Consider the following 16,443-nt stretch of genomic DNA (forward strand, 5'->3'; position numbering starts at 1 on the left):
ATGTAATGCAAGAATTTTGCTTATCTCGTCACCATATGTCAGCAGAATGGGTAGATGTCTACGTCTTGCTAGAACATGGTATCAATAGTTGACTGGTATAGTCTCAAATTGCTGATGTGGCGATTGATGCCATCACCTCTGCTCGAGTGCTTGAGATCAGCATAGTCACTTTTCTTACTTTCTATGGGATTACACACTTTTCGATCGATAGCTTTAGCTTCACACACACAAGACCTCTCAGTTTATACGAATTTAGCCCAGTGTTTTGCCACTGCTTACAATTGCCTGAGCCTCTAATTACACTTTTGCTATTGCATTTATAGATTTCATCTGCTGGTATCACATTGTAACTCTTATGAAATACATCATACCAAAACAACATCTTTTTTTGCATTTAGAGTTTGCTAGCATTTTCTTCAGTGTACGGGGGGGGGGGGGGGGGGGTGACCATCCTCAATTCCATTGTCTGAGGAATGATATATACAGCTAAAAAGGTACTCTACATTCCATTTAGACATCCTTCCCTTTTTTGCTCGTGATAACTCAGTCCATTCATGTCTGCTGACATGAAATACCTGTTCTATGTTTTCACTACATTTTCTGTCATTTCATTAGTTAATCTCCTCCGTTTAGTAAATTCAACGAACTGCAACATAGGATGGTGAAGTATGGGGTTTCATTAGCGGTAATAATATCTTATATGAGTTTTGTCCATGATTTGAAAACATTAACTCTCCTTTTCATAACTGATTGATGTCAGATCAATACTCCTACACATGTGATATTCAATGACAACCTTGCAAATGTCATTCTCACACACTTTTTTTTCTTAGGTATTTCTTGCTAAACGCAAAGTCTGTTCTACACCTGAATGGTTAGTGTCGTGTAGGTCTCTTAGCACTTGTTTAGAACATACCGAAATTGACTTTTTAAGGTAGTAACAATGCGCGCACACATATACGTGCACACATACATGCACACATACATGCACACATTCAGATGCACACATACGTGCACACATACGGATGCACACATATGTGCACACTTACGGATGCACACACACGGATGCACACATACGGATGCACACACACTAGATTGGAGAAACCGCTTTTTTGGCACATGTGTTGGCAAATGTCAGCATTGTCTTCCGTAGGTTTGACAAGTTTTAGAACAAACTTCAGACAACAGATCGACAAACTAAAGATCATATTGAGTATGCAACAAATAAAGCGCTTCACTCAATCCACACACCTTAGAACGAATATTGTTAAAGATGATTGATTTGACCCAAACTATTCACAATTGCTGAGTCTGTATAAAACTTGTATCATTGAAATCCCATTTTTCGCCATAACTATTACCAGGAATTACAGCATCCAGCTCTACCACATTGATATAATTACCATTGTCTTTCCTCAACCAGCAACCATTTTTGACTTACTGGCCAAGAATTGCTACCCATATACAAACTGCCAAGTTACTTGCATCACACCATTCATTAACCTTTCCCACATCGGGTATTAACAAGATCATCACTGTAAATCTTTTCCAACATCTCACAAATCATTGTTTGATCGACATCTAAAATTCTCCCACTTTGCACCTTGTATGCATAAGCAAAACCAAAATATTACTAGTTGCAATGCTAAATAGCAAGTTTGATGTCAGTGATGAATATTACCTCTATGAAAAGTGCAAATATATCTCTGCATTATTTCTATGATTTGATCCATACTAACGTTAAATGTTAAATATTATACTAACATAAAAGAAGCACTAAATGATTAGCTCAAATAGTTTCTACATCTCATAGCTGTTACATCTATAAAACGCAAGGAGAGACAACTGAAAATATGTGGCAAAATAGAAATCATACTTTTTCAGAAAGCTGTTACAACTATAAAATGCAAGGAATGACAGCTGAAAATATGTGGCAGAATAAAAATCATACTTTTTCAGAGAGCTGTTACATCTATGAAATGCAAAGAACAACAACTAACCACATGAGGCAGAACAAAGAATTCATACTTCTTCAGAGATAGATTTTATGCATGTCAATTAGGAAATGCATTCAATCAAGATAGAACTAGGCTAATCTATTTATAGTAAACTTGTGTAAACTTGTGCACTAAAACATAGTACAATTGCTATGCATGCTAGCAAGGTTTCAACTTCCTTTTAATTTAAAATATATATGGTTGGTTTCCCATTCTTTCCACTTATCATAAACTATATTACTATAGCTTAAAATTAATATGGTGCGGTGGGCAAATCCAAGCAACCACCCCTCATCAGTTACTAATTACGCTAAGGAATGATTACTGCTATATAAAGGTGTAGCCAATCTGTTTATGATAAACCAAATAATTTAAATATTATTGACATTATATTTGAAGGCTGAATAATAATTATCATAACCATTTTCGCTAGATTACTCAATATGTAGTACCATTTGCATTGCTATATATATACTTTTATTGGGCAGTCCAGAATCATTTTTATAGAAAAATGTTTTACATATGCCGTCATAAAAAATTGAATAAAAGTAAATGTATTCTCCTGTAGCAAAAAACAAACAAACAAAAAAATCAAAATTTATACAAAGAAGAAAAAAATTACTAAGTGTAAATACATTTTGTTTCTTTTGACAAAAGATGAAGGAGTTTGCAATATAATTGTTGAGTGCATCTTTTAGTAAGTACAAAATACAATCATCACTACGTAAATATCTGGTACTTGAAAATTGAAGCATATCAGTGATGTATGAAGGAGTCAAACTATTCTGTATATTGAATCCAACAATGCTAGTAATATAAGCTAACATATTTGGCAGAGGGAGAGCATCCACTTGCCATTCGGAAATTACACACAAGTCGTACACACAATCTTCTGTCAATTCAATATCCATTGCTATAGATAACAACTTTTCACATGACAGCATGTGAAATAGATTTAGTAACCTTAGATATATCTTTATGATAAATAGAACACTTATTTGATGTTCAGGCAGCATCTATTGTCTGATTAGTTCGTTCAAGAATCACCAACATTGGGTCAGATGCCGACAGGCCACAACTGAAGCACTTTGGGATAAACTATTGGTTTGTACATAAATTATATGCTAAACAGACTATCGATGTCTCTTCATCAAAGTAGTCCTTTTCTTAAAATGGTTAATTAAAAAAAGTTGACAAACTATCATTGTGAGCATATATAAACATTTTGTTTTGTAACATAAACATTATAATTTTCTAATTTCTATACACAATCTTTAGTCATGCCTTTTGGTTTAAAGACACATATTATTTTTATTTATTTTACAGTTTCACATTTTATTTTTATTGTAAATATATAATTTTCAATGCTTTGTAAAAGATGTCCATAGCTTAATAACTAATGTCTCATTTTTACATTTTCCTTCCGCATTTATTTGTTCTTTAATCTTATGAGCAGGCTAAGATTATAAAATTATCTCCTATAATCTTATCTTTGTTCTAATCTTTGGCAGGCTGCTTTTAAAGTACTATTGTTGTATGAGCAGCGAGTATTGATCCCATCTTAGACCACCTTAACCTTAAAGACACAACCTTAACCTGTGGTTCACAAGTCAGCCACTCTAGACCACCGCTATACGACAGCAAGAGTGGACCAAATTTTAAAAAAGTGCATAAATTAAGAAGCTGTATGCTGTTTTTATAGACTTCACAAAAGCATTAATACAGTATTAAGACAATGTCTCTGGTGTGTATTGGAGTTATAAAATAAAATGGTAGTGCTAAAAATAAATGTATAAACTATTGTTTTTGAAGTTGCTATTATTGTCATATACTCAAATGGAAATAAGACTATCCTGTTAATTGGTTTGTAATTAAATTTTTTTATTGTTCAATATTAGTATCAAGCCTGACATTGGCCGAGATGTTTTTAATTTTTAATCAGATAACCCGCACCACGTAATCAGATAATCCGCACCACGTGTGTAAACTGTCACCACGTGTGTAAACTGTCAACACAAAATACTATACTACTTTCATGAGAACAATCCATAAACGCGTTCATTAAGGGCGACAATCCTTCATGCATGCAGTAGCGTATTTTTGAGTTTCTAACCATATGAATGTTTTAGATAGTTTAGTCAGATAGCCTGCAGGTAGGTGTTTAAAAGGCTGGTTCTCAGAAACCAGATGAAGTTTTAAAACCAAATATTTTTGGCAACCTTTGGAAAGCAGAGAGCTTAGGCTTGTGAAGTTTATATTAGCACGGAGTATATTAGTGTTAAGCTTGGACAAAACTGGCCAAAAAATTTGAAAATGTATAGTTTCTACATTGACGCGCATACATTTACTCAGTGCAGTTTATTAATAGAGGTTTTCCAGTTTGCATGAAATTGTTCAATAAATAATTGTTCCATTATTGAGACATGTCAATTTATAGTGAACATGTGTTAACAACCTTGTTTAGTTTTATATTGTTATAATAATCAGACAAGGAGAATTTTAACAAGCATAAATATGCAATTGTTTATTTAATGTACCAACTTAATATTGTGGTGGTGGACAAGGAGAGCAAGAGGGCTATATAATAGGTATACATAGTAGTACTCAGTGACTACGACATTGTCAGCAAAAAAGGAGAGAATGGAGAAATATCTCCCATCCAGAGAGGAAAATAAAAGTCGCTCTTCAAGTGACAAATGGCAAATAGTTTAATATTTTTGTTACTACAACAAATAAAAAATCTAAGCACTATGAAAATAGCAACTCTTCATGCTGTGTGTGAGAATATATTAGCTGATATTGTGTGCACTAGCAATGTTGTTCCACAAGTACTAAGGAATAGTGGTGGCTTCTGTATCATTTGAATATGGTACAAGATGTTTAATGAGTGTTGAGAAAATACATCATTTTATGGAAATCTTGCAGTGCTTAGGTATATTAACTACACTCGCTTTCTGCATTTTTCTACGTTCAAGTTAGCGTTACTTTCTTCTTACACATAAGGAAGCAACTCCTGAATAAGCTTACAATTCCTGCTAGTTGCCAGGTGCAGCTTCGCGTGCTTACGTACGTTTAGACTAAGAGACACACATTCAAAATACAATACCTAAAAACACGTGAACACGTATAAGTTTCAAGTTACTATAAATTTGCTTCCATGGCGCAGCTAAAGATCGCAGTCTTAGGTACCGCTTACTGAGGAAGCCGAAAACAAGCCGAAAGAATTCTTCCGTGTAGGGACTGCTTTTTGTACAGAGGTAATTACATGTATTCCATACGATTGTTTACTACGCTTCTTTCAAACGCATCTAACATTTGCATGATTTTTTTTATACAATAACCAATTTAGATTTGTTATGTTTAGACGCGCTCTTAATAGAAATATCCTACAATAAATGTAGAAATACTAAATAATTCTATGCTATCCGATACCTACCGCAATAGTCGCATCATTGTTTTGGTAAACTGGTTTTACACTAGTTCATGTCATCATAAGAGTTGATTAAAACGGTTTATTTTGGGTCACAGTTCACCATTATCGTTAGGCATCGGTACGACTGAAAACCGTATCCTTGTTCATGAGTATATTGTAATCGCGTTTCAACACAAGGGATGTTGCTATACATTGTTCATTTTGATAGTTGTGACTAGCTTGTTTTTAAAATATTGCTTGCAGATAGTCATCCACCGAGACAGTATTACTCAGTTGTCCCCAGACTCGGATCATTAATATATTGTGTAACGATACAATATGATTTTGTTTATGCAGATCCAACATACAACAAAATTTGTGTCATATGCAATGCATTTTGATATTATTTGAATCTTTTTTCAAAATGCCCTGAAATATATTTAGGCGTGGTAACTTAACTTTTTTAGTCTGCAAGGGAGTAGCGTGTGAAAAGTTGTCAACAGTAGCAAAGTAGTCTACTTTACTGTCATTCTTTCATTAACTATGTAGTGGGATTGGCAAAATGCATTTTGATGAAACAAGAAAATACTGCTAATTTTTGCTGCTACATGTGATGGTAGCCTGCATGTAGCTAGTACAGACTCTCAAACTAGTGTAGCAAATTAACAACAACGATTTACTAGGTGGAGTGACTGTGTCTAGTGGAATGAGGTGACCCTAATAATTTTTATAGCCGGAGAGTCATTGCAAATGCCAAGAATCACAGTCACGTTGCATGGTCAACATTTCTTCAAAGTCACAATCAAACAGAGCTTTGTTCAGTTCATTCATTGATTTATCATACAGCGTATTGCGTCATTGCAATATGCTTAGCAAGCTACTTGATAGCTCAATTATCTTTATTGGCCTCTTTCAGTCTATGGAAATAGGCTTAGCTGATTGGCTATTACAAGCTATCTTTCAAGCTTGTGTTGAGTCACCCATGTTTGCTAGTTTTCATGTCTAACAGCTATTGCGTATGCATTGGTGATTAGAACGCAACCTCGGGTTGCATTTAACTGCGTGTTGTCAATCAATCCCGCGAATCAAACCGCAATCAATTTGGTTAAAAGTTGGCTGTGAAAAAGTTCCTGGTGTCAAGTTTTGTTAAGCACACACCTTCACTGTGAGTAGCCTTTGGATGTGAACTTTACTAGGGTTAGTGCGTAGCATTTTATGTGTAGTCTAAGAGTGTAATCTAAGTGTAATAAAGCTAAAAGCTAAGCTTTTAGCTTTATTACACTAAAGCTAAAAGCTTAGCTAAAAGCTAAGCTTTTAGCTTTATGTAGGTGTGACTATTTATGCTTATAGCGCTAGCTTAAGAATTTGTAAGAATACCTCTTGTCACAGTGAGCTGTTTTTATACCAACTCATATCATCGTAAGAGTTGTCTAAAACAGGTTATTTTGGATAGACAGTTGATTGAGTCATCGACATTCTTAAATCAGGAGATTCTTACTACTGAACCCGTCTCTTTATTAGTGAATAATTACATTTTACCACTAGAGATACTGTTATAGATTTCATTTTCTGATTAGTTGGTTACAAATTGTTTATCGTGGAATAGTCATGCACAGAGTGAATATGTCGCTCAATAGTCCCGCCCAACTCGGGTCGTATATATCTCCAGTGAGTCTTTTGATTAAAACGAAGTCATTTTTGCATTTTGGAAAATGCTTGCAATAATTTTAAAGTTTAACTCTTTTCCAGATAACTAGAAATGAGTTAAGTTTTCTTTTGGTTTGTGCATAGGGAACTATATTAGCTGAAGAAATGAGTCAAGAGAGAAGAGGCAGAGGAAGTGGAGAGGAGTCTCTCTACAGGATACCCCCATACTTCTACATTCATGTGCTTGACCAGAATGCCAATACAACAACTCTGCAGATCGGCCCGAAAACCTACATTCGACAAGATAATGAAAGGTGCTTTATTCTTTTCAAATCGGCATTAAATTATAATCTGCCAATTCATTTTTCTAAAACTTTTTGCAAAATGCACTATTGTCATGGTTAATGTAAATGGTTCTTTGGTCTTGAGCTGCATCGGTATATAAGCTGCTTGTTAATGTAGCCATTAGCCGTGTTACTAGTCGTTACTTTGTGGTGCTTGATAGGGTCGTCTTTGGGCCAGAACGGATGATCACTGTACCACCAAGACACTATTGCGTCATCGAGAACCCTGTTGCCCGAGATGAAGATGGAGCTGTCATAATGGAAAATGGACAAGCTAAACTGCTTCATGCTGATCAGGAGTTTAGGCATGCACAGGTAAAACTATTACCTATATATGACTATGCAGCATTGGCTTTTGAATCGTAAAACCTCTAATTGAACGTCATGGTGCTCTATTTTTCAATCCTTCCTCTCTAGCGGCGTCCAAATAGAGGCGCCGTTCAAATAGAGACTGGCATTGTAATTTTCAAATGGCTCGACAGAATGTTGGGAAGATATATTTGGCCCTTTTTTGGGCAAGCGAATGTCGCCTATGATTTGCCCTCTTTTTCCGGTGGAGCGATATTAAACATTTTGAAACAAAATTTTTTGCATCGTTTGCTCGGATAGCAGCTTTCTGATGGTTGATTTCGATGAAATGACCTTCAACAATGTCTTCTGACCTCAACTTTTTTTGCACTGCTGAACAAGTCGATATTAGCGTCCAAACAATATTTTTGGCAGAGCAATAATTTTACCCGTAGCATTTAGCACAAATGCAATGCGTAAAAGTTTTGCTCGCTAAACGCAACCTTCACCCTAAAACTTGTTTTAGGGTGAAGGTTTTTTTCTAACATTTTAGGGTTTTTTCTTTTTCCTAAAACATTTTTTTTCGTTCATATACCATCGTAAATTTAAACCGTTTTTTATATATACTTATTTATATATACTTGTACTTTAAAGTATCAAGACCGCGCTAAACGAGGAACTACTATTAGCCTGAGGCAGATATGAGCTATTTCCATGCTTTCACGAAGTTTTAACGAAAAAAGCAAAAAGCTCTGGAATTGGACAACGAGAGAATTAATTGTTATTTATGTAAACGATTCATTATTAATTCGATTTTGTGATCACTTTTCTATCCTTTGTTTTGTCTTGACGTCATTTTATTGTTGTCGGCCATCTTTATAGACAATTTTATCGTTGAAAACACGAAGCTTTTGCAATGATAATTTGAAAACGATGTTTTTGTTTGCAATTTTTTATTATAGTATCAAAACAACACCTTAAAGTACTAGTAAATAAAAGAAAAACGATCTTTTTCTACAAATATGGCGGCTTTTTGTGAACAAGCGCATGTGCAAATGACTTGATGACGTAAAAAAAACCATGGATTGATCAATTGATATTATGGGCTAATAAAGATCAAATAATGTCAAAGAGGTGGTCAAATAGAGGTGGCGTTCAATTGGAAAGTGGCGCTCTATTTTTCAACCCTTCTCTCGTGGTGGCGGTCAATTGGAGGCAGTGTTCAATTAAAGGTTTTACTGTAATTGAACATATCGGTGCCACACACAAACAGATCAGTATCACCCAGTGAGGAGTAAATAAAATATTAATTATTCTGGATCAGCTGTATTATAATGTTTGCGTATTCTTTCGGGAGCAGGAGCCTTTTCCACTCTATCCGGGAGAGGTAATTCACACAAAGGTTACACCTCTGCGAGTTGTAGCTGCCAACACTGCGCTTCGGCTGCGAGCTTTGCTGGATTATGAAAGTGGAGCCGAAAAAAGGACAGCTGGAGATGAATGGTTGTTTGAAGGGCCAGGTTAGTGTAATGTACTCTCTGTTCTGCCAGTTGTAGAAAGGCATCTCAATAATGGTTTAGAAGCTGCAATACAAGGACAGTTCTCATTTTGTGCGATTAAAGATGAAGTTGCAAAAAATTATAATAGAATTTATCAAAAGGTATCGGTATTTTTCTATCATTTGCGATGGTTTTTGATGTTTGAGGTGGTCTGACTGCCAGGATGTTTCAAGATTAAAATTGACAAAATTTAATAACAATGAAATCGCTCGGAGCGAGCAAAAGTGTGATTATGATGTCTATAATTGCAAAAAGACTGACTGACAGACTAGAGACCCGTAATGCTGCAATTTGAAGGCAGTAGCCGATATCAACTATAGTAGCGATAGCAATTAGGGACATCATTTCTAATGTATTTTGCTTCTGTGTTTTAACCGCGATCAAGTTTTATCGATTTTAATCCTAAAACATCTTGGCCGTCAGATCACCTCAAACAGCAAAAACATTTGCAAATAGGAGAAAAATACCGATACTTTTTAATGAAATATTCTGAAATTTTGTGTAAGTTCGTCTGTAAGTTCGTCTGTAAGTCCGTCTGTGAGTTCGTAAGGTCGTAAGTTTGTCTCATAGAATCGTTGCTGTCCATGTATATGTCCATGTAGGCACGTATATGCCAAGGAAGGAAGTGTCCGTAGAGGAGACTGTGAGAGCCACAGTCATCAAGGCCAACCAAGCCATCAAGTTGGGCGCGAGAAAGGAGTGCGTGGACAGAGATGGAAACGAGAGGGTGACGGGTGAGGAGTGGCTAGTCGAGCGTATTGGTGCCTACTTGCCGGGTGCTTATGAGGAGGTGATCGATGTTGTCTCTGCCTATGTATTGACCGAAAAAGTGAGTAATATCTAGCCTGTGTACCACTGATTTACATTTTAGTTAGTTCCGATAAGCATCACCACTAGCATGCTTATGAAGCAGGTCTTTGTTTGATCATTTGTCTGTCTGCCTTATATCAGACTTTTATCGCAGTAGTGAGGAGTTGCGGAAGGTAAGTGACTGGTTCATCTGCCTGCCCCACTAACCTAGTTAACTTGACAAGAATACGTTCTGCAGGATGCTCTTCACATGAGATGCCTGAAAACTTTCACCGACTCTAAAAAAGTGACTAGGCGAAATGGAGAGGAGTGGTTGGTAAAGATGTCGGACTCTGAAACCTACATTCCTGGTGTGTATGAGGAGGTTGTTGGAGTAGTAAACATAACTACACTAAACAGCCGCCAGTATTGTGTCATATTGAACCCAGTAGATGAGAATGGCCGCCCTCAGTTGGCCAAGAAGAAGCTTGTCAAGGTATGATAGATATTATAGCGCTTGGATCATTTTAGCAACAATACTTTTTGTGGTAATTCAGTATATGCGCTCCATAGTATTAGCTGACGCGGCACTGTTTCGACCGGCAACGTAGCATTTATCAGCTGGGAAATATTGTCACTTGCCAAGAAGAATAGGGGTGCACACAAGCATATTGATTATCGTGTGTGCACTGCGGCTTACATTTAGCTGTTGCCATGCAATGCCTCGGCAAGCTTTCTAGCTAGGCAGCACTGAATAGGATCATGTAAACTTATTTGATAACTGTACAGTAAAACCATTTCGCTAAAAGTGTGATAACGTGAATGAGCTAAATTTATGGCTATATATGATAATGCATGATACAACTGAAACTAAGAGATCCACAGGCGACTCTACTTCTCTTGTAGGGCGAGTGCTCGTTCTTTTTGGTACCCGGTGAAAAATTGGAAAAGGGTATCCAGGCTATATTTGTGCTCGGAGAAGATCAGGGCCTCATCCTCAAAGCTAATGAAAAGTTTGTCGATGGTGTGAGTACATCTATTGCTTGCGGTGTTAAGTTTATAAGCACCCTAAGAGTGCTATGGCTAGTAGCCATTAATCTGTATGTGTTTTACCATGGGCTGTAGACTACAACAAGGAATCCAGGCGATCGCTGGATGATCAGAGGACCTGCAGAGTATGTGCCTCCGGTGGAATTGGAGGTACTCTGTGAGAGGCGGGCTATCCCTCTCGATGAGAATGAGGGCATCTATGTCAGGGACGTCAAGACTGGCAAGGTAGGGTCTTCTCTTTAACTTCTGGAGCTGACTAATGAAATCGTAGTGCTGTCGGCTACAGACCCATGTTTTGGTGTGGGAGTTCATAGTCCTAATGGGACAATATAGACATTTGGGCTGATGTAGTCGCTGCAAACCAGTTTTTATGTTTCTCTAAATACGCTAAATGTGAACTTGAATCACAAATTCAAGAGAGCAAGCATTACATTATATATACATTATTATTAGAAGGTAAATATGAGCATTTGAACAGAGTCTCTTATGATGCCCCTAATCTAGTATAGATGTGATTATTTTTCGTAAATTTTTGGTAAAAAAATTCAAGATAGTTTCATCAAAAGGATATTCTTTACCGAGTCATACAACATGGGAAACAATTTGGCTAGTCAAAACAGTAGATCACCGTTGTTATTACCTTGCTTTTAACCGGATACATTTGTGAAATAGTTTGTTGTGGATGTAGTGGCTACAAAGGTGGTACCTATTGCCGCGTCTTAATATATTGTTTAATTGTTCACAAGCAAATATAAGACTGCAACTTCCTTTGCAGTGAATTTCTATAATTTTTTATGCTTCTATGTACATGACATTTAGGTGCGAGCTATCACTGGGGAAACATATATGCTCAAATCAGATGAGGAATTGTGGAATAAGGAGTTGTCGCAATCAGTGGAGGAGCTGTTGGCATCGGGAAAAGACCCTTTAGCTGACCGGGGGTCTCGTGGCGCTTCTGCTCAAAGCAAGTCTAGAGACAAGACAAAGGTTGTCACATTCCGAGTGCCACACAATGCGGCTGTGCAAATATATGACTACAAGGACAAAAGAGCTCGGTAAAAATTTAATCTCTTGCTATCATTTTTTAGTAGTCATACTTTGACATACTTACTTGTCCACTACTACAACATAGCAGCTTGTACCTGTAATATTCAGCAATGCTTATCTGTAAAAATTCATCTCGTTGAAATACCTCTCTCGTTCATATTATCAGTATCTGACACAGCCATTATATGAGGACTTATAGCAGTTAGTAAAGAGATCTAATCTGGAATGTCTTCAAATGGATAAACTTGCCTGCCGTACTCTACACGCATATTTAGCGCTTGATTGATTAATTTCATGATTGTAAAGTGTTTGGCTGACACACGCGTTTGATTTACAACTATTACATCCAAGTTTCTAGATTCAATGCTTGCCCGAAGTCTAGTTATATACTAAGATCTTTTGACATTTGCACCCAGCGTCTGCTGCTCTATACGCATGCTATTTGCGATTTACTAAATGCCACAGACAACAGATGAAGCAGGCAAGACCAGGCTGAATCCGTGCCTTGACCAGTTACATGTTTGTGATACTGCAATTTAGCTCAACATATTGTTGTCTCGGCATTTTGGCTTTTTTCTCTCTAAAGCCGAATTATGTGCAGCAGCAGATGTATTGAAGTTACTGTGCTACTACTGTTACTGTGCTGTTACTCAAGTTGTCATAAGATTTTGTTGTCATTGTGTCTGTCATGTGTGCATTTAAAGCCAAGTTGCGTAGTCACTTGGCTTCTATAGGGTGGACTTTGATAGAAATTGGATTCGTACACAGTTCATGTGGTCTGAACATGGGTGTCTGCATGTATTTCATCTTTCCCATCTTTTAAACTTGCCATCATCAAATATAATGTAAATCCGTACAAATCTATAATTGTGTTATAACATGTGTGTGTTCTACAATTTTTAGTTTGTTACTCTTGCCAACTACCACAGCAATCTAGATGCATGAAGCGTGTTGTAGCACAAATTGGTATATTACTATTTTAGTGGAAGTTTGCATGCTTGTTTTTATACTATGCTCAGTATGTTTATATTATTATTATTTCACAGAGTTAAATATATGATATATGAAGTATATTTACTATATTTGCATATTTGATTTTGCATTTATAGGGTTGTCTTTGGACCTGATCTGGTGATGCTTGGCCCTGATGAGCAGTTTACCAAGCTGTCTCTTTCTGGAGGCAAGCCTAAGAAACCTAACGCGATCAAGTCTTTGTGTTTGTTGCTCGGCCCGGACTTCTGCACTGACATTGTGATTGTAGAGACTTCTGATCACGCCCGTCTCTCTCTACAGCTATCTTACAACTGGTCAGTAGCAAATTCTTCGTGTGAATTGCCATTTATTTCTTGCTCAACTAGCAATACATAATATGAAATAATACAATAGACACTCCAATAATGCAAACAGCTTTTTTCAAGTAAATTTCACTTTATGTGAAGAACTTATGTGAAGTTTTGGCTTTGTATTAGGTAAGAAATTCCATATAACTGCCGGTGCAAGTTCTAAAATTCAATTTGGATAGCGAGAGTCCCATAAGTTGGCCTTAAAAATATTGTTTTCTCTGTCAGATCCAAAAAAAATGATATACAGGGTATCTTTATCAAATATACTAGTAGGCCTACCCCGCCAGTCCAGTGACGATTATCAGGTGTGACAGTAAAGCATAATTGTAGCTGCGCAATTATTCAAAAATACCGTAATCATTGATCTTAAACCAAGCAAGAGCGATAAAAAGAGAGAAATTGTCTACACAAACCAGTAATACCACAGTTACTGTAGTCGTTAAATTAAAAAGTCTTTCATTTTCGAAAAGCTCAAGGGATAAGTTTGGGAAGATCTTCGAATGAAATAGGCAATTTACATGTATTTCATTATTATATAACATAAAATCTCTAAAACGTAAATGTTCTCGGAGCGATGTTGTACACATCGAGGTTATATTTAATCAGTATCTTGCTACATAGTAGATGTAGCTATTGAAGACCTCTACTAAAATGAGGCTGACAATATTTGGTACGGTTTAATGTTGCTGATTTTACACGCGTGCCCTTTTAAAGTGCCAGCTTCTTATCTTGCTAATGCAGGACAACCAATGATCTTGTCATTAACAGCAAGACAGGAAAATATAAGTTTTGGCCGATATCTTGTGTCGTCACATCTAGGATGTGTGCCGTTCTACTACAGAATGTAACTAATTATTGTGATAAAAATGCGATGACAGCTTTTACATTGGCAATATTCAATAATATGCAATTCTGACAGAAGACTTCTTGGTAGCGCTTGCTGACTGTGTTATAACAAAACAGTGGTGCTGACTTTGCCGTATTATGCTTATTCTAGGCACTTTGAGGTGGCGGATAAAGAAGATCCAGTTGCAGCTGCGAAACTGTTCAGCATTCCTGACTTTGTTGGTGATGCCTGCAAAGCAATTGCATCTCGTGTGAGAGGTGCAGTCGCCGGCGTCCCCTTCGATGAGTTTCACAAGGTGAGGTTCAGAGCACAAGGCTGAAGTCATGTGCTGCAATAGGTTACCGTCACTGGTCTTGCAATTACAAATGTATGACATAGAAATTTCCCACATTTCTAGATTTAAGAGTTATAGCTACATGTTCTAGCATAAAGATTTAGTAATGAACATACCACCAACAATAAGTATTAGTGTATCGAAACTTATTTGTTAGGCCTTCTCTATATTTCTAGTACGATTATTGTTTGCCTTAAACTATGCACTCATTGCTTTTAAGTCTGTACGATGGTTTTTCCTGGCCTTTTGGTGTGGAAGTGGACATGTCTCTAAATGAAAATTTGCAAATGACTTTGAGCTTTTTCAGTGAAATGTAGAAAATGAATCCTTTTGTTAGAACTCAGCCAAGATTATCAGAAGTTCTGTGTTTGGATTTGATGAGAACAGAAAGGTGAAAAGCCGATTTGACTTCGAACAAAACAGTTTGGTCATCACATCAATTGACATCCAGTCAGTGGAGCCTGTTGACCAGAGAACACGAGAGTCCCTTCAGAAGTCAGTTCAGCTGGCCATCGAGATCACAACCAATTCTCAGGAGGCGGCAGCCAAGCATGAGGCAGAGCGGCTGGAGCAAGAGGCCAAGGGTAAGCTCGAACGACAGAAGATCAGCGATGAGGCCGAGGCTGAGAAATCAAGGCGTGAGCTTCTTGAGCTCCAGGTTCGTGTTGTATGATCTTCAGTCTGGTTGGTTATGGAGCTGTTTTTTGAGCGGTTTGTTTCTTTTGCGCAACAAAGCTAAAATATGATACACAGCATACACGTATACTGAAGTAAATTATTTGTAGTACATTTAGGAAGTTTGTTGATCTGCAATTGATATAGTCTATGTATCAAGAGAAATTCAAGTTAATTTATACCAAAATCTATTTTGTCACTGAATTTAGATCTGCTTTGACAGGCACACAGTGCTGCTGTGGAGAGCTCGGGACAGGCTAAGGCAGAGGCTCAGTCTCGCGCTGAAGCAGCCATGATTGAAGGAAAAGCCGCTGTTGACCAGGCCAAGCTGAAGGCTGAAGCTGTAAAGATAGATGCGGTATGTCTATGGTTCATTTTGTTGGTTAACCTGTGAGTAATACAAGTCTAATCGATGGGTGTCAATGTCGGGTTTGTGCATTCATGTTGGCGCAAGGCTTGATGTACTATTTATAAATGGCACGCTGTTGATTTTGCAACATGCCTTTCCTTAGATACGTTTATTGATACCCTTTTTTTTCCTTAAATAAAATGTAGTCTTATTTGACCTCATTCCATCAACATATCATCATGTTAACAGGAATCTGAGTTGGAAAGACTGTCAAATGCCCGAAGCGCCGAGAACAAGTACATCGCTGAGCAGAATGAACTAGAGGTTTCGAAAGCAGAGCGAATGTCCGAGATTGAGGTGAATAAGTTTAAGATGATGGTCTCCGCAATTGGAGCGGATACCCTCAAGGCCATGGCTAATGCCGGCCCAGAGATGCAGGTACGCCTCCTCCAGGGACTTGGCATCAGATCTACTCTCATCACTGATGGATCTTCTCCCATTAATCTTTTTCAAACAGCGCAGGGTCTGATTGCACCGCCTATGCCTGCTGCCAAGCGACAGAAAAGGCAAGAATACAGTGAGAGTGAAGACGAGTCAAACTAAGAGCACTGTAAATGGACAGATTTCTATATCATGAACAGATTTTATTTTTCCTGATTTGTTATATATTCATACATGTAACTCGGCTTCTTTCCTACTTTGTCATTTGCAGTAAAATGTCTACATGATTTGATAATCTAATATAATTTCTCATCGTCTACT

At 37.2% G+C, this 16,443-nt stretch overlaps 1 protein-coding gene across 1 annotated transcript; it reads left to right on the forward strand.

Annotated features, from left to right (window-relative positions):
• The first annotated feature begins 5,202 nt into the window (after positions 1-5,202).
• LOC137394710 (major vault protein-like) lies at positions 5,203-16,441 on the forward strand. Its single transcript, XM_068081481.1, has 14 exons — positions 5,203-5,254; positions 7,201-7,370; positions 7,562-7,715; positions 9,049-9,208; positions 9,850-10,076; positions 10,296-10,532; positions 10,943-11,062; positions 11,162-11,311; positions 11,906-12,141; positions 13,243-13,440; positions 14,474-14,618; positions 14,995-15,315; positions 15,556-15,690; positions 15,931-16,441. The coding sequence occupies exons 2-14, from the start codon at positions 7,222-7,224 to the stop codon at positions 16,282-16,284; spliced, it is 2,586 nt and encodes an 861-aa protein (XP_067937582.1). The 5' UTR covers positions 5,203-5,254; positions 7,201-7,221; the 3' UTR covers positions 16,285-16,441.
• Positions 16,442-16,443: the final 2 nt, after the last annotated feature.

The sequence above is a fragment of the Watersipora subatra genome, chromosome 1, assembly GCF_963576615.1.
Source record: "Watersipora subatra chromosome 1, tzWatSuba1.1, whole genome shotgun sequence".
Taxonomy (NCBI): domain Eukaryota; kingdom Metazoa; phylum Bryozoa; class Gymnolaemata; order Cheilostomatida; family Watersiporidae; genus Watersipora; species Watersipora subatra.